The sequence below is a fragment of the Clinocottus analis genome, unplaced genomic scaffold (assembly GCF_023055335.1).
Source record: "Clinocottus analis isolate CAN_PGR_092001 unplaced genomic scaffold, fCliAna1.0.p SCAF_4, whole genome shotgun sequence".
NCBI classification, from domain to species: Eukaryota; Metazoa; Chordata; class Actinopteri; order Perciformes; family Cottidae; genus Clinocottus; species Clinocottus analis.
In genome coordinates, this window is record NW_027176153.1 from 18376449 (window position 1) to 18403047 (window position 26599).

Below are 26599 nucleotides of genomic sequence, written 5' to 3' on the forward strand. Positions count from 1 at the left end.
CTGGCGTGATGAAAATGACTCCAGTGCTTTCACTGTTTTCTGGAAAGTTATGTATTGAATATATTGAATTGTTCCTTTCTTAAAGCAAGGGTTGTAATCTTAAGAAACTAGCTGCTAAATTTAAAGAATGATCCAACCCGCTAAAGACTCAACCTACTATTTCTTAATGAGAGTTGAGCGAGAATACACAAAAGGCAGGTAGACAAGCATGTAGCCTCATTTGGGCCTCACACACCAGAATCACCAGAAAAAAGAGACTATAAATACCTGTCTCATACCCCACAATGTATAAAATAATGTTTCAGCTATCCTGTTAATATGTGACATCGCCTCTCGTACTATATTCTAATATATGAATATCATTACATAAGTCTCAGATGAGAGTCTCTGCGGTGCAGCACATGCTGAGCCCTCTTCCTTAAAGCGGTGAGCGCTGGGTGTGTCTGCTCTGTGGTATTGAAAGATACGGCCCTGTCACATCTGTGTGCAGAGAGCCTGTGGGAAACAGGAAGTCAGGCATCGGCGTGGACAGACAGCGGACGTCTGGCCGCACCTATACAGATCCTCGGGGCCCGGAACAGACCCACAGCGCATCAACTTTATAATAAAAACTCTTTACACAAACAAAGCGTTTTCAAGTAAAAAATATACAATATATTTGTTGTATAAACTTGTACAGAATGTCTTGGACATTTAGCTTTACATACTCTATACATAAGGGTCAAAAACAGGGTCACTTTTGCATCCTTCATGATTTTAAGAAAAATGTCCCCACATTTTATGTACATCTTTACAAACATACCAAAACGAAACAGCCCTTGGATGCACTTTAAGAGCCCATGACAAGATACAGATGACTTGTATATAAAAAAAAATCCCTGAAAATGTCTCTCTGTGAGGTAAGAACACATTTTGTCGAACTCGTTTTCTTTCATTCCCTCTCACACGTCAAACGCACTCATTTGTTCTGAGACCAGACATTACAGAACAGTCACACATCACGTCATCAGGATGGAGTAGCTGCAGACTGAAGGAGTACAAAAATATTCCTTTATACACGGATTACTTACACATTTGTTCTTTATCAAATCGTGGCCAGTCTTGTATGCTACAGCTCGACCTGGTCGTAGCTGACTCCTCGTTACGTTTGTGGTCAAGGCCTCAACAACAACAGGAAATATGACCTAAAGGTTACAAAAACAAGGTTCCTGGTAGAACATAAGCACATGCAAATAATGCAGTAATAAGAGATAGAATGTATACGGGGGGTTTCTGGAAAGTATTATGTTTTTACTTTCATATTTTGAGCACAAAGTGGCCACACAAAGAAAAGAAAAACTCTCTGTGGTAACTCCTTTCTGCTGCAAACTGAAGAAAAACTGGACAATATTTCAAGGCCGGTTTGCTGTAGTAGCTTATTTCTCTCAGCTAGAGTACCATCAAATAATTTCGAGATTTGGTCCCCCAGAAAGAAAATAAAACATTCTGATTGGCCAAAGACTCCTTTTCGACCATCGAAGGCAATAAATCGAAAAATAAACATCCGCTTCGCGGCCGGTGGACGACGAGTAACAGTCTAACAACAATCCTAGCTTTAATAGAAAAGTTATGAAATGTCCTGCTATTACGGGGTCACACACGACCGCTCATTAATGCCATGTGTGGTGGATGGCGAGGTCGCCTGTGCGTTATAAAATTAAGGCAGGCTGGCTCTAATGGATCGTGTCCTCTGTTTCCTTTAACAGATCAATGTTGTTCTTTTTTTGGTTCAGAAATACTATGACTGACTTACTGCTCTGGCCAATAATTATTGATCTGACAGGCTCATAAAACCCCCCCAGAGACACCGCGGGAGATGACGACAAAAGCCATGCAGTCGACCCTCATGTGGACTCCAGCGTGTCCAGCTGGAAGACGTTGTGATTGGTCGGCGTGGTGAAGAAGAGCTGCTCCTCGCTGGCGGAGCGGTTATCGCAGGGGCTGTGCAGCCCCAGCGTCCTCTCAAAGTCCAGCAGCTGACCCATGAAGTTGAAGTTGGGGGAAATGTTGGACTTCTTCCTCTTGACAAAGTCGTAGGCGTCGTTGAGCGGGAGGCTGAGTCTCTGCATCAGGTAGGCCACGGTGACCGTGACGGAGCGGCTAATGCCGGCCAGGCAGTGGACCAGGATGCCGCACTGCTTGGACCGAGCTTCATCTGTGAAGATCAAGGGAAACCTTACAGTCAGACGGAGGAGGGGGGAGGGGGCGGGGGGAGGGGGGACGGTTGTCAAAATAATGTTTTTTAACGTTGTTTAAGGGCTGATCTGGTGACAGAAGCACCACGATAATGGCACCAGAGCTCGACATGTGTTTCTGCATTCAAACACACCACCCCACAGAGAGAAAGAGAGAAGGAAGAGGCCACTTCCTTCCTCAATTATACCGCTCAACCTTTCGGAAACGAGTTCACGACACAGCCGGCGAACAAACGGGTCACCGGCGCGCGGCGGTTTTCAGGGCGCAGTCTTGGCGAGCGACAACGAACCAAAAGTGAAATTGAAAAGCATGATGGCACGGCGGCAGCGAAACACCCGATTGGTCTCCAGATTAACGCGTGGGTGCTCTGCATGGAATGCGTGTGACAGCTTGATAACGGCTCACGCAAGCGGTTAGAGAGGGAACGCTTGACGTGTCTCGCGGTGGAAACCACCGTTTGCCGATGACAATCATAGAAAAATAATCCCACCTGTCCCGCGAATCCAGTCACAAACTAGTCCACCGAACAATTACGGTTGATAAATGCTTTAGAGGCCTTGTTAATAAACATAATAAGCAATTACCCCATTAATACTCAGGAAAAACAAACACCTAAACACGTTGAGCAAAGCTGTTGACCTACTCACCTATAAATGATATGGCCTCTGGGAAGAACTGCGACAGGTTCTGGCTCCAGTGGTCCGAAATGGGGATCTGTTTGTACCTGAAGTGGCCGTCATGCTCAAACATGTTGGGGAGGTTGGGCGTGACGTTCAGGATGTACTTGATGTTGTACTGGCCCAGCACGTCGAGGTTGGTGGAGTCTTTGGCGCAGCCCAGGTAAAGGTAGGGCAGGATCTGGACGGGGAAGGCCGGCTGGTTGCTGGGGACGGGGCTCTCCTCAGACTCCGTGGCGCTGCTGGGCTCCCGGTCCGACTCCCCGTCGGAACAATCCGAGCTGATCCGGAGATTCCCGAAACCCAGGACCGACAGCGGAGGAGAGGAGCTGGGACAGGAGCTGTCCAGGAGGGTCTCGCAGTGCTCCGGGTACTCTGTGTGAAACTTCACAAATCCACCTGGACAAGAGAAGAAGAAAAACAGAAACACAAGTTGACAAAGTCACACCAATAGAGTTTTATTATTATTATTATTATTAATGTATCATATTTTCACTGGCAAAACTAATTAATGAATAATAAATAAATTGAAGCAGAGCTGTAAAGAAGGAACAAGAGCACCCCCACCCCTCCTCCTTCCCCTAAAAGAAACCATTCATGAAATGCACGCCTGTTCCTGCGAGAGCAAAACATGGCGCGGCCATTTTGGAATTTTAATTGAGAATCTCAGTGACACACAAACTTTAGAACAGCCTTCAAACCCGGGAAACCACAACACCGGGTGGACGCCGGCGCTAAAGTAACGTCAACGGCTGTAACGTCAACGGCTGTAAACACGTTACTGTCGCGGTCATAACGACTCAAAAAGTCGCTATTACAAAGTTTAAAACCTCTTCCCGTTTGAAAAACAAATAAAGAAGCGACATCAGCTCGGCTTGTCAGTCCTTCACGCGGCGTATAGATATGCTAATTATTGCGCAAAGTGTTACGCATTGTGACTTGACGTGAGTTAACTTCACACGTTTTCTACCGTCATAAACGACACCGCGGCTCAACACATGAGTATGAAAGAGCCGCTTCACGTCTTGTAAAGTGTTTAATCAGACGGCGGGACTATTTCTTCACCTTCCAGGTAATACGCCTGGCAGCCGTCTTCCCACAGCTTCTGAAGAAGTAGACCCAGAACCGACGCCGGGGCTCCGCTGTCCTGCCAGTCCACCGTGCACTCGTCGTAGAGCAGCACCGTGTCCGTCTTGCACCGGCGGTTGAACTTCTCCTTGTCCTCGTGGTTGGGGATGATGGTCCGGATTGGTATGTTGCCCTTCTTGAACCTGCGGAGCATCAGGCCCGGTATGGCCAGGTTCATGGCGCTCTCGATGTGGGACGATTCGTACAGCTCGTGTGGGCGGCAGTCCAGCAGCAGCGGAGAAGTGCCCCCGGACTCCAACTCCAATTGCAGCCATTCCACGCTTTTACTCGGCGTCACATGAGACATATCGGACTCGATAGCATACTATACACGCAGACCACGAACACTTACATGGTCCACCCAACAAAAAAACAACAACAACAAAAACACGGCGATAAACTACATTTCACCCGAGAGAAGAAGAAAAGAAAACACAGAAAAAGAAAAAAAAGAAGCGTTACGCGCTGCTCCGCCAGTGCATGGCGCTTCTGCGAAGAGATTTCCCCTTTTTTCTCCTCTTCTCTATTTCCATCAGGCAGAGAGCCTGACCTGCTCCCGGGCTAACGGAGACCTCATTGCGCCTTCATCTCAGTTTAAATGTGAATGTTTTAATAGCCGGAAGCCTCTTCATCAACTTCCACGACTCCGCGTCGGAACCAGGGTCCTCCGTGCACATTCTGGCTGTGCCATTCCGATGCACGGGGAGTTCCTTTTTTCTTTTACTTGACAGAAGAGCAACTCAGGAGGGAGGAGTTTATTCCTTATGATTTAAAGTCATAGCAGAAATATCTCCCTCCCAAAAAAACAAAAAAAAAGTTTGTTATCAATGGAAGCAGTTTTGTGAATCACTATCATCTGTTTTACAAACCAGGGCTTGTGTTTGTTATAACAGGTTTATATTGACTTTCAGGGGGGGTTTAACATTACTATAACAACCACTATATCACTATTTTATTCATGGGGATTTACTAATCCAATGCAACCACGTGACATTGTGTAACTTCCCTTTTATTTACAATTATTCACTTTATCATTACCATTGAAATAACCCCGTGGTGCGACAACAATGTTGCATAATATTGGCACAATTTGCAACTATATCCTGCTTTATTGGGCGAGGACATGTTTAATAAATGAGATGGAGCTGCATTATTGCACACAACATGCATTAATATTAAAAACAATTCTCCTGACCTACAGGTGGCATGTTCTCAAGTGCTCTCGTGTTACCTTTTACGCCCTCTGCCACATCACAGTAATCATTCCACCACAACTATTAGTTTATTCTAGCACGTGTTTATAAATGCAATGCAGTACTCATCCATTATATCTGTTCAGTATTTGCTCTTTGGATGATGTGGTGCATCTTCCTGCAGCAGCATGATTTCCCCACGGAAGCATGCTGTCATGTTTCACTGAGATACTATTCTTTATCAGATCAGAGACAGGCTCAAAATTGCTCACTTCCTCAATGTTTCCATTAAGATGACGTTTCTTTTTCTTCTTCTTCTACTTCTTGATTTCCCACGCGCATATATTACACGATGGTGTCGGTGTGCACGAGTGCCTTCTCCTCTCAATGCCGCCACATTCCCATGGCTCCCGACCGGTTCGCGTGACGATGCGAGCGACCGGTGAACGTGGAGGAATGAGACGAGAGGGAGAGGCGCGTGCATGTGAATCCAGCTCATTTGCACGTGCACGTGAGTGTGCAAGAGGAGGGAGGAGGGGGGGGGGCAGATGTGCGGAACATCAGGATTAACGCGCGCATTAGAAATAGAGCTAAATGCGCACGAATGCTCTACGCCATGAACACACACACACACACACACATACACACACACACACACACACACACACACACACACACACACTAATAACTGGCACCACGCCACTATTTCAGCACCTGCCTTTGAAAACAAAGACACACACACACACGCCCTCACACCACTGTTCCAGTAAAACTCTCCTCTCATAAAGTCGAAAGAGTCATTGGACCCGCCCTCAGGTGTTGCGCAATAAGGAACTGAGCCGCCTGCATCCACAGAAGAAGACATTGATGATGTATGGAGGACATCATGTGTGTCAATGAGGGCAGTTACTTCCTGCCAACAACATGCTGCCCCCCCCCCCCCCCTAGATAAAGCATGTGAAGCAAGAGTTATTGGCTTTATTTATTGAATCCATAAAATGCACATTATGCTGTCGTATGACCCTAAGTCTGCATTTTAACGCAGCTCGTGTAACTGGAGTGTTGATTCATATTCTGGAGAGCAGAGCTGCATCACTGGGATGGTGGTGCTCCACTCCCACCTATACACTGTGGTTACATAATGCACTCCCAAACGTTATCAAAGGGTGATTCAGGGTGAGAGACAGAGAGAGAGAGAGAGAGAGAGAGAGAGAGAGAGAGAGAGAGAGAGAGAGAGAGAGAGAGAGAGAGAGAGAGAGAAAAATATATAGATAGTATATATAAATACTTTGGTCTTTGATTGACAGAATCCCAGGTTTTGCATGTCAAGTGATGCTTTGAGGGCTTTTCCATGCACATATACATATATGTACACACACACACACACACACACACACACACACACACACACACACACACACCAATGTCACGTGCAGATGTACGCTGAGGCTGAAGATGAAACAGATGGAGGAGGCAGAGCTTCCTCTCCATTGATGTTTCTCTGCGCGAGTAAAGCTTCTTATTGGACCACTTTTATCCAAACATGAAGATCAGATTCCACATGATTGAAGATATATGTTAACATAAATGAACACATTCTATCTCGCATGATAAACAATATTCAGTAACCCGGCCGCAAAAACACTGATGAGAGATAAATAAATTCATTCAAAACGCTCTGTACCATCTGCTGTGATATTAGCTGCATGTGTTTTATTACAGCCAATAATAATGTCTCTCTCTGCGGAGAAGGGAACAATATCCTGTTCTCCATTGATACCATCTAGTGGTTCACTGTGAGCTGCTGCAGCAGCTATGACTCATCTGCAGGGGAAGGAGGCGGCTGGCGTCACAGGCCTCACAGCTCCAAACAGGAGAGCCAGGGCGCCTCCTTGTGGCGAAAGGCGAGAGATACCATAACGTTGCATTTCATGAATGAACGACCACTAATCTGTCCTTAAGCTGATTATATACACGGACACCACACGGTTTTGTGAACTAGTTATTGTGGCATTTATCCAAAAAAGTGTCATGTTGTTTGTGGTAGAACTACTTAATACACGCATTGCTTTTGAAGTATAAGAGTAAATTACATGAACCCTATACCACCCTACACATACACCAACTGCTTCACCCTGTGAGATGAAAGTCTGCAGAAGGAAGCAATGCAACATTCCAACATGTTTTAACTGATATGAGATATCATGGTTCTGTCAGAGGCACTGCATGTAATACAAACGTTCACATATAAATGTTTAATTATTAATTAAACTGCCTATAGCTATGTGGAAGTGAAAGGTTAATTATTTTATGTGTAAGGCTTAACGTAAAGATTACTTTCCTAAAATGTGCAACTAAATATAACAAATGTATACAGGGGGATAAAACCACTGAATCTGTATATCTATCTATCTATCTATCTATCTATCTATCTATCTATCTATCTATCTATCTATATATATATGGACCAGCAACTTTGGAAAAATGTAATAATAATTCAATTGCAAACTTTTTTTACTGGCCAAAACTCAACAATACAGTTTATAATGTATAAACATAGTATTGAATTAAATAGATACACAAGCTGTGTGAGTCAGTATCCGTCTGATATCAAAATATCAGTAAAGCTGCATTCCTACATGTGTAACAAATTTATTCTGGGCGTCCAGATTGATGTTCATTTTAAAAACTGTGTGCTAGTCGCACCATATTAGTGATTTAAGATATGTATGTTCACTGGTTTGGAGCGAGTGTGTGATATGTTGTACTGTTATACTATATGTTTTATGCAAAATGTGTTATTCTTGAAGTTTATTCCTGCATGACATGTTTAGATTATCCAGGATAGAGCTTTGCGTTACACATAACATAGTAATAATAAGGTGAAACGGTCATTATTTTCCTCAGAAAGGCCGCATAAATACTACTACTACTAGAACAGCCCCCTCTGAAAGAGCACTTAAACAACTAATAAGAGTTAGTTAGTTAAATTGCGGTGCATTTGTGATTTAATAGAGGAAATAAATTACAACATGTGAATTACACATGGGACAAACCAATTTACAGATAAATGTATTCATACAAGTTTGACCTTTTGCATTCATTATCAAAACATATTCAAAAGTGAACACACACAAGTCAACCAACCCTTACCCCCACACATTTATTTAGTGCCACAGGACATTTTATGACGCAGTGATATGTGTAGTGTGATTACAATAAATAGCTGGAGTACGTGGTTGAGTATGGTCTCAAGCCACCGCTGATATCACGTGACTGAGGCCCGTGAAGTAGGACTTCTCCCTCTCGCTCATCAGCTCCAAGTGAAGAGGCTGCCGGCACAAGTCGCACTCTGCCGAGGAGTGCGGCCTCAGCTCCATCCCCACCTCCTTCCACGTCTTCAGCAGCCGGTCTGCGGAGGCGGAGCAGAGAGCAAACAGCTGAGGATACAGCAACCTTTAACATCGATTATGGATGTAAAAGATGTACCTGAAAGTGTATACAATCTACAAGTAGCTACTCGGCTTCAGAGTTGCAATATTCACCGAAACCTTTTCCTTTAACAGTACCGGTGACGGCAACTGTATGTATTTCATCTTCTTTCCTACTGACGAGGTTAATTCCTGAGTATTTTAATAACATTTTGTTCTTCCAATTGAGAACTTTCCATTCACCGCACAATTGAAATGCACCCACATGCTTAACGCAACACAAAACACTTTGGATTTTTTTCTGGTCCATGAGTTAGGCATCATAATGGGCATACCAACAAAGAAGAACATCATCTGGGGAGTGTGGTGTGGCGTGGGCGCGATGCGCAGCAGCTCCTCCCCTTTAGCCACAGTGGGGTAGTTGATGGCCTGCACGTAGATGTTGTAACGGGACATCATGATGTCGCAGATCTCCGTGTTCTTCTCTGCATCGGCCACCTGACGACACAGACACATGTCAGATTTCACACTTCCTGCACAGTCCTGCATCAGCACTAATGAGATAACTGATCACACGCTCCCCATTACCCGGACAGGTATGATGTGGCTCGGGCAGTGGACCACCGGAAGGCCCGAGTCCATCAGCATCTGTCGGAGCAGCTTGACGCTCCTCTGATGCGTCCTCCGAAGCGTCTGGCCCTCCTCGCTCTTCAGGACCTTGATGGACTCCTTGGCCCCCGCCAGCAGCATGGGGGGCAGAGAGGTGGTGAAGATGAAGCCGGCGGCGTAGGAGCGCACGGTGTCCACCAGGGCGGCGGTGCTGGCGATGTAGCCGCCCACGCAGCCGAACGCCTTTCCTGGAAAGCGGGGGAAAAAAAGCCGTAACGGGTCAGAGAGAGCGTGCCAACCCGGGGTGAGGCTGCTGCTCGTCGCTCCTGCTGACCGAGGGTTCCGGAGATGATGTCCATCTTGTGCATGACTCGGTCCCGGTCCCCGATCCCTCCTCCTCTGGGCCCGTACAGACCCACGGCGTGGACCTCGTCCACGAAGGTAATGGCACCGAACTCGTGGGCGACGTCGCACATCTCCTCCAGCGGGCACACGGCCCCTGTGGAAGATTATTAGACTGTTTAGGATCATTTATCATCCGACAAAAAATATCTTGTATGGAATGCAGGTATGCGATTTATTCTTAATTCTGAGGAATATGACTCGCATTTTGATTTTTTTGTCCATGACAGTAATGTTAATCCACATTTGACACTTTTAAAGAAAAAAAGTCTTTCCTAAAAAACATGAAATAGGTATAACCAAAATCTTCTTAAATATCCCATTCGACTGACGCTTGCATGGAGGGCTCAGGGCTGTGTTCTCACCGTCCATTGAATGCACCGTCTCAAAGGCCACGATCTTTGGAGTGGAGGGGTCGGACTTCTCGAGCAGCTCGCGCAGGTGGTCGACGTCATTGTGACGGAAGACAAACTTCTTGACCCCGCTGTTTCTTATGCCCTGGATCATTGAGGCGTGGTTGCCGGCGTCAGAGTAGATTTCACAATCTGGAGGAGTAAACGAACAGGAGGGGGAGGGGTGATATGTTTGTGATCAAATACAAAGGTTTGAAGAGCAGAGGTATGGAACTTTGGTTCACATGGTGTACTACGTAGTAAGCTATGTGTAATGTACCTGGCAGTATTTTTGCCAAAGTAAACAACGTGGAGTCGTTGGCTACGAAGCAGGACGTGAACAGCAGCGCAGCGTCCTTGTCGTGCAGGTCGGCGAGCTCGTGCTCGAGTTCCACGTGGAATTTGCTCGTCCCTGAAATGTTCCGTGTGCCTCCAGCACCGGCGCCGTGTTTTTGTAAAGTCTCCCTTGAAGAGAAGCGACAAAGATGGGTTTTTTTTTTCATAAGTTAAGTTTGTTGAGTCTACTCAGGCCCGAATCTGAATTTAACAGAAATCCTTGTGACCTCGGAGTCGGCGAGCCCACTCACATGATGGTCTGCGTGACTCTGGGGTGACGGCTCATGCCGAGGTAATCGTTGCTGCACCACACGGACACGTCTCTCTTCAGGCGAAGAGACTCAGAGTAGTCGTCGGCCATGGGGAACGAGGAGGCGCACCGGTTCACCGTCTTAAACACCCTGTACGTGTGGTCCGCCTTCTTGTCTTCAATCTTCTGTTCAAAGTACTTGTCATACTGGAAGGTGACGACTGAAGGAAGGTTTTATGAGGTTAAAAAAAAGACTATGAAGAAATGCTTGTGGAGTAGGAAGACGGTGGCTTTCTTACCCTCGGGCAGATTGTCCTTTAGCAAGTGAGACACGGGTCTGAAAAGGCTTTTTGGGGACCGTGCGTTGGCGTCGTCGGCCTCCATTAGACCCACAACCGATATGTCCACCTCTTTCTTTCCTGTTAAAGAAAAGATGCGCACTATCAATGAGCTCTAAATCTGTGCATGACATTCATTTCCCATGAGTATTACGTGTCACTCGACCTTTCACAACTTACACAACTGACTCATATGAGTATCCGGTTACAGGTGACTCACCTGCACGCACAGAGTGCATTTCCTGGACGTCCTCCTGCAGCTCCAATCTGGCCTCTCTCACCACTCCGTTGTTTTTCTGCACCATTTCTGCAGCCAGGAACGGGCACTTGGAGCCGGCGGCCCGGCCAGCAGGTGGCGTGACGTGACGCTGGGGCAACGTGCCGTCATGCTTTTGATCTACGGAAGACGGGCATACATTTATACAATCTGTCGATCAAAAGAGGAGGGGAGGGAAACTGAGCGATTGTTGTATAAAGCTGTAAATCATAGCTTGTTTATTAAAAAAAACAAAAACCCAAACTGATGTATTTTGATGTATTGAACACCATAAGTAATCAATTTAACAAAGTCAACCTTTGCAGAGAGAATGTTCACATGTTGTGCTATGATCTGGGTTAGAGTTGGAGCTTACAGCTGCATCATTTCAAAGAAATAATCATCCTGAAAGTGATTTTTTTTTTATAGGCGAACCTGAAACCTTTTCATTTCTTTCTGTGTATCATCTTCATTTACTCTTAACCAGTAACATACAGACTGATATTTACACATCTGAACAACATCTCACATGTGTACCTTTTATTATAACACCAACATTATTTAAACAGCCCTAGACGTTGTAGAGACACATCCTTTTTAGTTTGGCTATGCAATTTTCGAGGACTGAAAATAGGCTGGTTTTCTATTGGTTATATCCTTACAACTGACCGCCGTTTGTTGGAGATCCTTCGGACGCAGATGCTGAAGAGGAGGACAGAGCTCTGGCCAGAGGCCTGGAGGCCAGGTCCATCATCACGGGGCACTTCTGGGCATAGCTCACCAGCAATGACTTCCCAGCCAGCTGCAAAACAACACCGGGCACACCGGTGAGGAAAGGGCACCGGCGGAGCACTGCATCCATGGGAGAGCCTCTGGACCTGGATCAGAGAAGCATTAGAAATGTGACAACAGACCTCCATTACATCCAGTATGCTGGCATCGTAAAGAGAGACAGGCAGTGTGATTTACAGATCTTCCTCAACTACTAAAAACGTGGTTATTATTTAGTTTTTTTTTTACCTGAACACATCCCAATGCACTCTGACGTAACGGATGAAAAATGTTTTGAGAAACATGACTGCTTCCTCACTAATCTCCGAGCAGTGAGACTGGGGGAAAGCGATGTTATTTTGAAAGCTCGGGAGACGATACTTTCATCCACTGCGCTCTGAGGCAGCTGTCCCTGACAAGTGGAAAAGGGAAGGCCTCTCGAGGACCCGCGTGGTGAACGAAGGAGATGAGGAAACGCTCGTGAACTGGACCGGACTGAGCCCCCCCGCCATTCCGTGAGTGTGTGTGTGTGTGTCAAAAACATGAGGCTGGATCTCAGAAGATCTGCAACATCAAACACGACGGGCGGCATTACAGTTTCTTTTCTGTATTATTGTTTCCCATTAATGAATACAATTCAGCTTTGGAGGAAACTGACCTTGACTAAAAAATATTTTTTCTTAAATAGCCACTGAAAGGGCAAAGACATATTGTACAATCATCTGCAGACAACTTTCTTTTTTTATTATCCTTATTACAGCATATATATATATATATATATATATATATATATATATATATATATATATATATGATATATGATATACACAGACCCCACATGATCTCACAGTATACATATATATATATACTTGCTTCAAAATAAAAAAAAATGTATTAACACATTTCTAAAGAGGCTTTTGGTAAATATTGATAGTCTGCAGCAAAAACTTCAACATAAAGATTTGAGGAATTAAATTAAATGAATTAAATCTGATTAAATTAATTAAAAAAAAACAGGCCGCTGGACATCACAATGGACCACATGGCTTGTAAAACCATCCCTGAAATAATATTCCCTCGTGCAGTTTCATAATAACCCACCTGGTTTATTCTTTATAATTTAAACGCTGCTCTCGTCTTTTCCTCGGCAGTTTTCCCAAGACGAATCTTCTTTCACGTTGAGGAAACTCCAGCTGCAGATGTTATAACACTTCGGTCACAGCGGTGACGTAGAAGCAGTCTGTTGCACAAGCAGGGAGCCACGCCCACCGGCTGTAGCGTAACGCTGCCAAAGATCGTCTATTACAAACAGGAAGCACTCTACGTCCATTCAACTGGACACATAAACTACTTCTAAACAAGTGTTGTTTTTTTTATGGGAAATTCCAAAGAAGATTGGTCTGATTTAACACTTAAAACCAGTATTGCTCACCACTTGAAGCCTCTTTAAATAAAAACCCTGAATATTTACTCAGTCAAGTACTGCACTTTTATTTACAATTATGAAGTAGTTTAACATTTAACACACTGTTACTACATTAAAGTGGCAAATATTTGTACTTTGTATTATTTCACTGCTGTTGTTACTTGCTTTTTATAACAAGATTAGTTAGAAAACATGCATACATCTGTTAACATTAGCTTAACTTTAATAAGTAAGAACTGTTTGATAAGATAGGTCAGTGGTATAATAACTGTCTGGAGGAGGAGCTGTCTGAGCAGCAGGAAGTGTTGCGCGCACACACACACACCTTGAGTTGTTTGTGTTAACTTCAGATGATTGTCCATTGTGTTCATTCTTATAGCCAGATATATTCTTCCTTTGTATTTAATTTAGTGTAAGGTGGGAATGATAGCAGGTACACTTCTGTTTAGGTCCATTTCTGCAATAAATCATAACTCCACCCCTCTCACAGTCCTGGAGGGGAAACGTTTTGGGCCATTATGCAGCAAGCTTCCTTTATTGGAGGTAAAAGTGTGACTTTTTACTCGCAATAGTGTGACATTTCTACTTCTTACTCGATCTGAATACTTTTTTTTTTACCCACGTTTCCCCTTTATGTTCTCAATAAAACTGATCTTAAAACATCTAGTGTGGTTTACATTTGGTTTTACCTTATTTGCAAAAAAGACTTAATTTCAAATGTTGAGTGTAAAAATAAACGTTATAAGCTTCAACTTTTTCGTGAATTATATTATTATGCAAAATATTTCCAGCACCCATTTTGTTCATTACTAATCATTGTGATGGACCCTGGTGTGGATATTTGTACTGCAACAGTTATAGTAAATGGAGTTTAGAGGAAAAAAAAAAAGAAAAAAAAAATGAAGACTGCCTCCACCTGCTGGAGGACAGGTTTCACGAAAAGAACAGTAGCGTGAGATTTTTAATGTTGCGCACTAATTAAATGACCCTCCTTAGTCGCTCCAATTCCACAAAACATTTAATCACCCCTCTCATCTGCTCACATTATCTTCGCACCGACAGGCACAGCGATGATGTTTACTGGCTGTAAATCAGGCAACACAATGCTGAAACAATTGTACAATAATTAACTCCATGAATGAAAACGTTCCACTTAGTGCGTTGCAACAGCGGGCCAAAAGAAAAACCAACCTCTTGGAAACATAAACGAGGCCAACAAGACAGGTTCTGGCTTGTCGAAGGGGTGACAGGGTTTTTTAATGATAGGATGAGACATTTCAACTATTATGAAAACAGTCAATCATCAAAAATAAAATGGAGGAAACGTTACAAACCGATTTAATATTTGAATCCATCTGACAAGGGCAACAGGCAGGACAGATCTGTCTTCAGTTTAGCGGCCGCAGTTCACCCGTTATTCCACTAAGTGGCAGCACAGGGCTCACACCCAGCCCCCGTACCGCAGCTTGTTGGGCAGGTAGACGCTGGTGAGAAAATCTGGCGCTATGGCTGCGAGGGACTGTATTTCAGCCTTGACCTTGCTCCGCTGCATCAGTTCCATCTACGGCGAGAAAAGGGCGAGTTTTTTTTTTTTTTTTTTAAGGAGCGGGAAGGGTGGAGGCCACGCAAACACGCATAAATAAATCATCACCAGGTGTTTATCTCCAACGGCCACTCCACAACAGAGTGAGTGGCTCCTCTCGCGCCGGTCGGTACCGGCGAGCCGAGAGTCCTCTCGGGCGCATTCCTGCGGCGTGTGTCATGCCAGCAAAGACGTTACAACTGTTTGAAACCTCTGAGGAAGAACACTTAGCTTTTCAGACCAGTGGGAGGTGAAGGTTGTGTGAAATGGAAAAATGATCATTGAGAATTCAGAGTCGCACAATAAAGGTTTACACTCAACCATCTAATTGATGATGTTGTGTGTTTTAGTGCAATCAAGTAACATGATTGCAAAGTAAAAGTCAAGTTTTTGATCTCACCCAGAACAGAATTGTCAGATTTAACTTATTTAGACATGAGAACTACTCACATTATATCTAAATAAATGAACACTCAAATACAATTCGATAAAATTAGATGAAAACAGAACTTTCTTTTATCCTCAGCTTTGTTTCAGATACTTTCCCTCATCACACTTTATTTAGCTCTTATTTCTGCGCCACTTCAGTGGATTCTGCAGCGGTTTCCTCTCTCACCTCTTTCTGCCAGTCGGGTTTGCCGGCTACGTACGGCCTTTTCAGGAGGCTGCTGAGCTTGCTCTCGTCTCTCCTGGTGAGGGGGATCAGGGACTCCTCGGGAACCCGCAGCCTAAAGAATGAAATGTTGATTTAATTTTTTTACGACACACAATAACCAAATTGAAAGGCAGCGGGCGGTTCAGATGACGGACGTAGTCTTTTTCGGTACATTTCCTCACATTCTCGACAGTCCCGTTGAGTTATTATGTGAATGTTTAAGGAGGAACATAGGAGGGGGTGAAAAAAAAGAAGAAGCGGAGACTATAATTAAATGTATGTCAAAAAAGCCCCTTTTGGCCTAAACTTGTTTAAGGGGATGTATACTTAAAACTCAAAGTGCTCTTCTGAGAGGAAAAGCGAAAAAATGAGGGCGACAGCAACAGAAACCAAAACAAACAGTCCAAATGTCCCCAGAATATAATCCCAATTAGAGGCAGGAGGAGGAAGTAGGAAGTAGCGAATGTGGAGTCCAAACCTCTGGAGGTCAGTGGGGAGGAGGCCCAGCCACATGATGCTGGGGACGGTCAGACTGTGGGCCTCAAACGACATGGACTGTGGAAAATACACACACACACATACAAAAGAATTGCTCATACACATAATGTATCTTAAATAAACACGCTCATAAGCCCAAGTGTACCTACAAGTGTGGTTATGCCTAGCACATGTTCACAATGAAGTTCATGAACACAAGGAGGATTAAAACAAACATCACAAAGATATTGCCACACAATCAGTCAACAATTTTCCTCCATATGTCAGTTTAAATATTTTAGGATGGATGGTTTGCGCTTTTTTTTTTTTTTTTTTACTTAAAAGAGGGGCATAATTACATATTGCTAACGGTGAGACACTGAACAGGCTGCATTGGATAATATACAGTATATACGTCAGTATAGGAATAAGTGGCATCGCGGGACTCACCACTGATCCGTACTTGTAGATGCACATGATCTCAATCCCTGGGAAAAATCAGAGGGAGAGACACGGGACACGCTGCAATCACCAGCATACCAGAGCAATTATCCTCCGAAATGTGGACCAGAGCTCAGAACAAAGCGAAGCATTACATATGTGTCTCGCCATGCCATGGGGAAAGGGTTAGAGGTACGGAGACTGACGGAAAGTGAGCCGTCCTGCCAGGACGAGATCACGCCAACGGAAATCAGAGTCAGACGAGGCACCATGACGTAGCGGACAGGTGCTAACATCTGCTGGCCTAGTGGGACGTTTTGCCTCAGTGTGTGCGTGTGTGTGTGTGTGTGAAGATGAAAGGGCGGTCCAAGTGTCGTTAAACGTGTGGAAATATGTGAGGTATGTGCGAGAGGTGAAACCGGTTTGCGCTCAAGACGGACGACGGGTACCGTGAGGGTCGGCGTCCACCAGAGCGAAGACAGGGACATGCAGCGCGTCCCAGAGCTTCCTCACCATCAGCCTGCTGTTCACGTCCGGCACGCCTTTACCCTGACCCACACAAACGCAAAGCATACGGAAGATGAATAATGGCCTTAGTGAGATATTGGGAATGACTATGAAGTCACATTTAAAAAAATAAATAAAAGAAAACGCACTGTGATTATGATGCAAGGAGACATCTTTGTGCAGAAGTCGTCATCCAGTAGTCTCTGAAATGTTGCGTCCTTCTCAACTATCATGACAAATTTTGCAGACGATACAATATCTGCCAACGATAAAAGGAAAAACAACCCAGAGCTTGCAGCTATGTAGCTCTCTCTCTGCACAGAAACAATACTCTGCATCAAGTAAATAAATAAGACGTTCTCAGGGAGGTACACACGCAGTAAAACTCCTCAAAAGACAAATCACAAAGGATACTTCTAATCCCACGGATGTTGGATGAAACTGCAACAGCCTGAAACCAAACGTAGACATAAAAATCGGTTCAACGTATTTGTTTCCGTCATAAGCCTCGTAGTACTATCGTGTGTCGCCTCGGCAGGAAGCAGACGGCCCCCTGTGGAGCCGTTGTTTTCTCAGCGCAGTAACGCAAAGACCGAGTAAGCCGTGGATGGAACTTACAGTCGAGCTGGAGCGGCAGTCAATCCTGGTGCCGTCCTCCTCCAGATAACACAGAGCACCTGATATTAATCCCTTTGACGTGGCCAACTGGTGACATAAAAGTTACACACATACACATACACGCACACACACAAGTTAAAGCATGCTATTATTATCACAACCCTCTTTTGATTTCAACTTTAATTCAATCTGTTTGAACAGAGGAACCTTTTTTTCACTCCCCTCCACAGGTGTTTCCCAAGATATGAAGCAGAAGAAAATGCTTAAAAAAAACACAAAGCACTAAATAGATTTCATCTGTGGGACTTGAACTAATAAAAACAAAGCATAGCCAAAGGAATTTTGCCACACGGTCTTAATGTCTGAGGCGTGTGTGTGTTTTCTTTTTCTGTTCCGTGCACGGCGCACTGTCTCTCACATTAACGAGGACACACACGCTTACCACATGTAGAGATCTCCTCGAAACCTTTAGCATGCATGAAATATCATCCACTATGCTATCCACAGCCTTTTGAGAGCCAAACAGCTGTGTGTTGTTGTAATAAATGTCTCTGTGGAAACAAATTCAGAAATAATTGAACAAAGGAAAACTGATTCACAAAAAACACATGTACAGAACATGAGTTTTAATTATAGCTTTCGTGATCCTCATAAAATGTGAGCGGACGACAAATAAACTAATAAACCTTTTGGTTGCAAATGAGTTGCTCTGCAGAAGTTTGTAGACAACCAGGAAAATCTTGAGGATTTGCGCTTCAAAACAGAGAAACAAAACAAAATCAGTGAGTCAAAAACACTTTTTGTTCACTTATCACATCTTTAAAAAAAAAAAAAAAAAAAAGACTGGACTTGGGGAAAAAAAACCTAAACGTATTCTGTTCTTAATTAGGAAATCCACATGGTAAACCGATCCCTAAAAGCCTTTTTCATCATATACCGTCTCTGCCAATTTGTCACCTAAAACTAAGTCTGACTTTTACTGCCGTTTGTGCGGTTTTAGGAATGTGTTCACAATGAAAGGAAATGAAAGCCACGTGAAGTACAGTACAACTGTAAAGCTAGTTTTGACTATGGAGGAATGTCGGTTGTCAAAAAACAGAAGAGAGGAAACACAACATAGGTGTACGTGTTGTTGCTCACCAAATTTAGTGACAGACGACGGACAGTCACTCCGGATGGTGGTGACGGCGCCTCCGGGGTTCATGTGAAGCCCGACGGCACTGTCGAAGCTCAAGTGGGAAGTAATGACAAAGAAAAAAGGAAAAACCCGTGCAGGGAGTTAAAAGAAGGAAAGAAAAGAAGCCATCAAAGAAATATACACAAAATTGTGGATGCCACATTTACTTTTAGAACTTTGAAAATCAGCTCCCGCACCTGTGAGCCATCTGTAATCCCCCCCCCCCCCCTCCCCACCCTGAGGGCTACCTGTGGGAAGGCCTCCACAGGTACCTCGGCGTCCTCAGTCCTCTGTGGAAACCTTCGTGCATTTGAAAAAGGTCTGAGAATGTGCTTTAAGCAGCGGCAAGGTTTGATCCAAACAAGACCAGACAGTTCGCTTTGTTTCCGAGCATCAGGTCTCCACAGCCCATTCACATTAAAGCCCCTTTGTATATGTTGTGTTTGTGTAGGCCGGAGCTTTTCACTCCCTTCTCGTTCTGTCATCTTCTGAAAGCAGCAGGAAGTTATTTTAACTTCAATCTCCTCTGATCCAAAAGTTTAATTTTGTTTTTTCTACCACCTGCTTGCCCGTGCAGTCTGCTTACAACACCCCTTACACAACAGTTGAGTGTGTATTAAACTGCAATCGGATCATCTTGTGTGGCCTGACCTTCCCAAATAAGGTAAAAATGTTTATTTATTTCTTTACACAACATGACTGCATGTGTTTACCCTTTAAAAGGTCAGAAGGTTTAGACAGATGTGTAGTCTTCAGGGCGAGTAAAACTTGTTTTTTATCATGCAACAGCGTGTTTAAATAGTTACCTGATGTTGGCCCAGCTGGATCTGTTGGGCAGTGCCAGGACAGGGGCCTCGCCTTTGGAAAGACTCATCACTATTCCCAGGATTACGTTTTCAATGCGGGTCAAAATTTCCCTGCTGGAATTAAAAGATACAGCAGGGCTTCAAAGATGGACTGGCGAAAAACCTAGCAGATGGAGTTTCAAATATTTATCGCTTTTGCAAGATTTTATAAGTATTTATTTATACTGTATAGTTCAATTTCTGCAAAATCAGAGAAACAGTTTGTCAAGCAAAATGTATTTTGCTTTGAAAACTGTATATATTTTGTATTCACTGAATATGATGGGACAGTTTGCTCTCTGTTCTTCCTCATTAATAACTAATTATTCCAAAATATTATTATGACAATAGGAACTCTTAAAACCGAAGACATTTTTCCAATTTGAAAAAAAAGAAAACGTTTTTAAACTTGGTTTGTGTTTACACATAATACTAACAGATGTGTTGGTGGTTTAACCAGTAAACATAAAACACATCTTTAAAGATTTACAAGATAGAAGCCAAACTTTTGACCAGTCGTTGCGGCAACTATTACAATATGGCTAGCATGCTGGGAACCCGGATGTACCGCAAACTAGTTAGCTAGCTAACGTTAGCTAACCCAGTTATTGCGGCAACTATTACACCACGGATAGCTTGCTGGGAACCCGGATGTACAGCTAACTAGTTAGATAGCTAACTAACGTTAGCTATCTAACTTTTTGAGGCGCATCATTTTTTGTTTTGTTAATACTTCATGTGTTAAAATGTTCTCTGATAAATCAACACTACTGTAACTAATGACGTTAGCTAACCGAGTTTAACGCCGCGTTAGCCTAACGTCGCGTTAGCTAACGACCGGAACTTACTGGCTAATTTCTTCTTCAACACGCAGGGAATCTGTCAGTAATTCGACATTGTTCAGCAGTTCAGTTCGAAGCTTGTCAATTTCTGAAAACAGCTCTAATGCACGGCATGTCATCATTTATATTTTGTTTTTTAACGCAAGACGAGCCGAGTGAGTGTAGATATCCTCGTAGTCATATTTAATGGAAATCTCGCGAGACCAACTGATTAGTTGGTTCGCAAGCCAGAGGGATTCACGTTGTTAGTGTTATGGACACGAAAAGGCCTCTGAACAAAAATATGATAACTTCTCTTCCACCATATTTATTTTACATGGTAAGACGATATGGCATGCATATATGTTAAATATTTAGTATTTTTGAGTGGAGTTCAAAGGGCATAATCAAGTTGTTTGTGCCTTCATTTATGAAGTGGTGAAAGTCACGTTATCTACTTATAAACACTTTCGCTGTACTTTTATTTTACTTGAGTATTTATATGTTCTGCTACTTAATGCTTTAATACTCAACTACATTTCAGAGATAATGCACTTTTTAAAAGATCTTGCACACCAGAATATGTTTGCATTTTGTAATTACTCCATCTAGTTCGCCCTATTCAATTTTTCTGTTTACTGGTTATACAACCAACATGTCTTTTAGATTAATTTGTGAACACCAAAACAGCTTAAACAAATGTAAATTTGACTTTTTTTGTCTTTAGTTTCAAGGGTTCCTCCATGATTTAGGCTACAGGAATACATATCTTCTCTTTTGAAGTGTCTTTTCTTCTGCACCTGGTATTTCCTCAGAGCAGCTCCTCTGTGACTGTATTCATCCTCATGAAGCCGCTCTGCGTAGCTGCAGGTACTTCCACCTGGCAGAGAAGATTACACAGATCCTCCTTTTCAATGTCACAGAAACATTTTATTGCTGTGCACACATGTTGCTTTCATAGCAAAATGAAGTGTTGATGCCATTTTGACATTTCTTCAAAACATAACATTTGCTCAGGAAGTGCAGTTGTGATATTTTGACGTTCTGCATTTGTAATGTGTTTTAATAAAAACAACATATCTGTAAATTTGCAGCTGTTAGCTGTACGTTCCTTCAGGGCTTTTCTCTTTGTATTGTGCTCCGCTGCACCTTCTCTCTTTCTCTTCTTAACCTGCGCTTTAGGCCAGTCTGGGCCTGAAGTGATCTGAGTACTTCTTCCATGAAAGGCTCAAAGTACAGGGCTTATATATATATATATATATATATATATATATATATATATATATATATATATATATATATATATATATATATATATATATATATATACAGCATGTGATAGTATAATTGATTGTATACTACGCAGCAGTATTTGACATCCCATAGGCCTATATAGTATACAAACTCCTCATTACTTCCGAGTTTTTAATGTAACACATTACTTCCGAGTTTTTAATGTAACACATTCACTTGCACTAAACCATTTTCACCTTGTGGTATTGGTGCAAATGTACACTTTCTGTGAACAGTCATTCGTCAGTTTTGATCTGCGTAACGCTGCCACTTCTAAATTAAAGCAGTTCTCTTGATGTTTTCTGTCCGTTTGTGTTTTTTCAGGTTGTAGGTTGACTGATGTCGTTATAGCCACACAGCAGCATGGAAAGGACCGCAAGCTGCTGGTCTTCCTCCTCAAGCTTAAGGTCAATGCATATGTGCAATCTTCGTCCACTGCTGAGAGGACAAATGTGTGTGGGCCAGTTGGTACCTCATTGGTGTCGACCTATTGCTGGTGGTGTTAGCACGTTCTTCAGTACACAATAATGAGACCCTTCTTGCTGCTACTTGTTCAAAGGTGTGTCTACCTAATGTGTGTTTCTGTGTCTGTGTGTGAAACAAACTATTGTATCCGTCAGCCACACAGAAGCAATTTTTTAACATGTTTTTGATGATGATTGTGTGTAGAGTCAGTCTGTGTCAGTTGGACGTCGTAAGTGTTGCTCATTGTGTAGCAGACAGTAATTGACTAATGACAGCGGCTTTAAGCTCCAAAAATAAAACTGGCATTACATGAATACGACGCCTTGAGGAGATCTCACATGTTGTTGCTTCATCAACAACATTCAAAACCTGTTTCAGTCTCTTTGTTGCATTGTGCTGCAGTCATGTCAATCTATTATTAAAAGTGAGACATGTTCTTAGATTCTGAAACTATTAGGTCATCCAAAGTCCCCCACCTTCAAGAATTGCTGGCAGGCATGCTGTGTGTGTTTGCGGAGGCACTGCGGTCTTTCTTTCACAGTGTGAAGGCCTGGCCAGAGTGTGTGGGAGCCAGGATCTAAAGAGAAGAGGTCCGTGGCCCTGACCTGACCCTGAATAGTTCCTAATGTGCAGCTTTACCAAAGGTTCCCCTTTCCCTTGAGTGGCTTTGACAAGCTGCTTCCGTAGTAATGGCTCTTAATTTCTGAGTAATTGCTATCTCTAAGCGATGAGGGACAACCCCTCACCCAGGCTCGAAAAAAAACAAAAAAAAACATAACATGTGGAAGTCCACAGGTTGCGGGGGTCCTTTTTTTCTTCTGTTCCAGAAAGCCTGAGCCCCCTGCTGTTCCTTTGGCCCGGGAGAGATTTGTGTCGAGTGTGAGGCCCTAACCTGAGGAGACAGAGTGCAACGAGTCATGCGCTTGTCTCGGGACGAGTGTTTGTGCTGGGCAGGAGGGGAAGCATTGGGGGAGGTGGGGCCAGGGGGCTGCAGGGTCAGAGGAAAGAGAGTGGGGGCACTCGCTGCAGGTGAGGGGGATTAGCTGCAGCTAGAGGCCCAAAGAAACTAAATACAGATCTGTCAACCTAATCCTCACAAATAGAAAACAGAGCTGCCCTCCCTTCACAATCCACATAGTTCAGCACATCCACCTCCTGCTCCCCCTCCTCCCTTCCCTCGACCACCCCCCACCCTGTCCACTTTCTTCCTCGGGCTCTCCTGCTCCTCTGTTTCTCATCAGCTCTTGGCCTGGGCCAGTCTGGCTATTCCATCTCCTCTCTAATGGCTCCTCAGACCTGCATCCACTAAAGAGGAGCTGACTGATCACCCAGGGTCCTCTCTGATTGACAGACCAGCACAGCACTGCAGAGTGGTGAGAGCAGCAGTCGAAAAGGGGCGAGGCCTCTCTCTGCAGAGACATGCAATCTAAACCGGGGACCTCTGTCTTGAGCTGGGCAGACCTTTATCAGGCCCTCACACCTCAGTAATGGATGCTGATAAGCACGCGGCTCGGCGGAGAGACCGGCTCAGTGTCAAGCCTGGACTCCGTGCCGACGACACAAGTGACAGAGCGCCTTGAGTGATAACATCCTGCGATGGATAAGCTTTACTAAGCCAGGCATTTTGGTAGGCTTAGCTAAAACGGTATCTCCGACTGTCAGTCACACCAACTATAACTGATGGGTCTGGCTTGGACTGCTGAGAGCTATGAATCAGAGCCGAGCTTCTCTGGTGTTCCTCTACATTGTGTCACACCCGACTGCAGACAGACACAGGTGTGACGGGACGGATACGCGCAAAAGTACATACTGAGTGATGGCAAGGAGGATTACAAGGTGCCACATTTAAAATATGAGAATTGTGTGTTCCTCAGTAGAAAATATCTGCTTGTCATTTTGACATGCGGCGCTGTTTTGTCCTATAATACAGAAAATGAGAATAAAATACAGATTGGGTTGCATTCGCCAGTTCCAATTTGTATTTGGCTCTGAACCTTAGTTATAGCTGAGAGCCTAACAGTCTTTTTTTTTTCCTCTAATCTATTTCCTCTCATTTGTTTTATCAGTACTAAGCATGAGCAAACAGCCCATGAAGCTAAATAAGTAATCCATCTGGCAGAACTTGAGTTCTTAGTTCTTGGGAAATGAAGTAATGTGTAACTTGACCAAAGTTAAAACTAAATAGATGTGATAAGGGGAGAACACTTGGATTCAATTATTCAATAATGGATCCACATCGTGAAAAAATGCTTTCAAACCCCCCAAAACCTAAATGGGATTCGCGATGTGAACTATTTTGAAGCTGTTTCATATTCCCACTCCCTCTCTTTCTTCTGTCTTACAGCTGTGTCTCATATGTTTTCTGAGGCCTCTGGAAGTGTGAGACACCAGAAGGGGGACATTTGCAATCGCTCAGCTCCACCTGGTTTGGCTGTTTTAACAGGCCGCTGGTTTGTGCGGTGCACACAGTGGAGTTGCACCAAAAATGTAGACGAGGGCGGACAGGACCGGGCAGACCGGGTGGTGGTGGTGGTGGTGAGGGGAGGGAGGGAAAAAATGTGCTTCCATCCTCTCTTATCCTTGCACCCCGACCCCACACTGCTTCATTTGAGGGTCAGTTTACTCTGAAAAAAGTTTTACAGTATCGTCCACACAGGCCTTCAAAGGACTGCTGCCTGCTGCTCTCTGAGGCAACACATGAAATAAATATTAATCTGACCTCTGACCGCATGCTTTGAGCTCCTAAATGGAGATAAGCATGCAGATGGAAAAGGCACCGACTCAGAGAAAGAGAGAACGATTTTAGGTCGGAGATGAAAAGTATCGTCTTGTGCTCTCGTGGGGGTTGAAAGCTGCTGTGTGGTCGCCTGTGGAGCTCAGTATCGTGCTCTGACCTGTTGGAGTGGGGAGGTGTGCACTTGTGCAGATTGCCTTAGATCATTGTGGGAAGAGTGCATGCGTGCACTCGAAAGTCCTCGGGCCAAATGTTGAATTTTCTGAAACCTTTAAGATAAAAAAGGACAGGAAGACGCAACCGATCGTAAATGTGACATGTAAAGATCTTGTGAGCTCACCTTTGTAAGCCCGTATGGGGAAACTTCATCGTTATGGTTGCACAGCCGCCACCAGAGTTCTGCTCTCGAGTAATTTACTCTGCAAGCAGAAATGTGTCCACTCTCTTCATTTGCAGAGCAGCCCTTATCAGTGTATATGTTTTATTTTAGTACTTAACCGTCTTGACAGTGTGTATCACTGTGTGTCTAAATATCTTAGTGGTCGTCTATATCTCAGACAAAATATTGAGTTCAGTGTGAAATCATCTCCATTCTTTCGGCTGCTTTTTTTTTCTATTTTTGTGTCGCCGACTAAAGTTTCAAACGCTATTTGTTCTGATTTTCTGCTTTAGTTTTCCTTGTCGAAGGCCCCTCGGTGCAGCTCACCCGGCCTGGCCTCCTCCGCCTGTGCCCACTGTTTACTGTGACTGTCATCGGGCCCATGGAGGCCCAAACAAAGGGGGGTCTGTTCCTATTATTCTGCCCCGGCATCGTCAGCCCCTCTCTGGGCACAAGCCGAGCCAAGGGGGCTCGCGGTAGTTGCAGGAGCACCAGTGTGTGTGTGTGTGTGTGTGTGTGTGTGTGGGACAGGGGCGTGGGGTTCGACCTCACCAACCTTACAGCAAGGGCGAGAGAGCAAGAGAATGAGTGTAAAACAATGGGAGCTCGAGAGAGAGAGAGAGGAAGAGGGGAAGACGTATAGTTCTAACTGAAAGCAGGGCCGTTTCAAGTCCCCTGCTGGAAACTGCTGTAATGTAAACACCTGCGGCCATTAGCTGATTCTATCTGAGGCACCGGATAGAAATGTTTATATGTTACAGCCTACTACTGAAAGGCCATTTAAAAGCAAATAGAGGATTAGATATACAGAACGAGACGCGGCAGGCTGTGTAAGCTTTCAGGCTTTAAGCCATGTTGAATTGTCATTGGAGAAAAAGAGAGAGAGAGAGGAGTGCAAGGCCCTTTGAAGACAAGAACACGGACATTAAATGGACAGGAAGGTGAGCTAAGTGTAGAAGACCCCAAGACAAGCTCTGCCTCCTTTCCCTTCCCCTGGTTGCAATCACAGCTTCAGTCGTCTGGCAGCCTTCTCTCGCTGTGCCATTGAAGTCTAATTTTATTGTCGTAAAAAATCACCTGGCAAGCTGCAGCCCCTAAAACATCTCAACTACAGAGCCTTTAAAACTCCACTCTCTGTGCAGTGAAAATCTTTTTAGGAGG

At 44.1% G+C, this 26599-nt stretch overlaps 3 protein-coding genes and 1 long non-coding RNA gene across 5 annotated transcripts; 1 reads left to right on the forward strand and 3 right to left on the reverse strand.

The window, feature by feature from the left end:
* Window positions 1–682: 682 nt before the first annotated feature.
* Window positions 683–4752, reverse strand: LOC137801035 (dual specificity protein phosphatase 7-like). The gene is made up of 3 exons (XM_068598432.1): window positions 3978–4752; window positions 2883–3311; window positions 683–2194 (listed from the first exon to the last, which is right to left on the reverse strand). The coding sequence occupies exons 1-3, from the start codon at window positions 4345–4347 to the stop codon at window positions 1884–1886; spliced, it is 1110 nt and encodes a 369-aa protein (XP_068454533.1). The 5' UTR covers window positions 4348–4752; the 3' UTR covers window positions 683–1883.
* Window positions 3668–4873, forward strand: LOC137801037 (uncharacterized). The gene is made up of 2 exons (XR_011079680.1): window positions 3668–3856; window positions 3985–4873. It is a non-coding gene; the product is annotated as an uncharacterized lncRNA (long non-coding RNA).
* Window positions 4874–8392: 3519 nt separating this feature from the next.
* On the reverse strand, window positions 8393–12349 carry LOC137800551 (5-aminolevulinate synthase, non-specific, mitochondrial-like). The gene is made up of 11 exons (XM_068597790.1): window positions 12268–12349; window positions 11917–12125; window positions 11212–11388; window positions 10953–11072; window positions 10655–10874; window positions 10348–10532; window positions 10041–10220; window positions 9608–9772; window positions 9253–9521; window positions 9000–9162; window positions 8393–8645 (listed from the first exon to the last, which is right to left on the reverse strand). The coding sequence occupies exons 1-11, from the start codon at window positions 12321–12323 to the stop codon at window positions 8485–8487; spliced, it is 1905 nt and encodes a 634-aa protein (XP_068453891.1). The 5' UTR covers window positions 12324–12349; the 3' UTR covers window positions 8393–8484.
* Window positions 12350–14446: 2097 nt separating this feature from the next.
* spo11 (SPO11 initiator of meiotic double stranded breaks) lies at window positions 14447–20775 on the reverse strand. Of its 2 annotated transcripts, XR_011079520.1 has the most exons (14): window positions 20595–20775; window positions 19708–19821; window positions 18865–18953; window positions 18411–18477; window positions 18167–18275; window positions 17725–17811; window positions 17521–17557; window positions 17256–17365; window positions 17049–17148; window positions 16609–16646; window positions 16160–16236; window positions 15643–15754; window positions 15096–15239; window positions 14767–15005 (listed from the first exon to the last, which is right to left on the reverse strand). XR_011079520.1 is itself a non-coding variant. In XM_068597236.1 (13 exons), the coding sequence occupies exons 1-13, from the start codon at window positions 20708–20710 to the stop codon at window positions 14886–14888; spliced, it is 1176 nt and encodes a 391-aa protein (XP_068453337.1). In that variant the 5' UTR covers window positions 20711–20775; the 3' UTR covers window positions 14447–14885. The 2 variants fall into 2 exon arrangements, 1 of the variants encoding a protein (XP_068453337.1); XM_068597236.1 differs by lacking the exon at window positions 15096–15239 and having other exon boundaries at window positions 14447–15005.
* Window positions 20776–26599: the final 5824 nt, after the last annotated feature.

Coding starts and splice junctions, on each gene's coding strand:
- LOC137801035 (XM_068598432.1), bottom strand. CDS start 4,347: ATGTCTCATGTGACGCCGAGTAAAAGCGTGGAATGGCTGCAATTGGAG. Junction 3,312..3,977: donor CCAGGCGTATTACCTGGAAG/GTGAAGAAATAG, acceptor TCTCTTGTCCAG/GTGGATTTGTGAAGTTTCAC. Junction 2,195..2,882: donor AGAGGCCATATCATTTATAG/GTGAGTAGGTCA, acceptor TGATCTTCACAG/ATGAAGCTCGGTCCAAGCAG.
- LOC137800551 (XM_068597790.1), bottom strand. CDS start 12,323: ATGTTTCTCAAAACATTTTTCATCCGTTACGTCAGAGTGCATTGGGAT. Junction 11,073..11,211: donor AATGCACTCTGTGCGTGCAG/GTGAGTCACCTG, acceptor TTTCTTTAACAG/GAAAGAAAGAGGTGGACATA. Junction 9,522..9,607: donor CATCATCTCCGGAACCCTCG/GTCAGCAGGAGC, acceptor CCCGCTTTCCAG/GAAAGGCGTTCGGCTGCGTG.
- spo11 (XM_068597236.1), bottom strand. CDS start 20,710: ATGATGACATGCCGTGCATTAGAGCTGTTTTCAGAAATTGACAAGCTT. Junction 17,149..17,255: donor CTCCTTGCATCATAATCACA/GTGCGTTTTCTT, acceptor TGTGTGGGTCAG/GGTAAAGGCGTGCCGGACGT. Junction 15,755..16,159: donor CTCCCCACTGACCTCCAGAG/GTTTGGACTCCA, acceptor TTCATTCTTTAG/GCTGCGGGTTCCCGAGGAGT.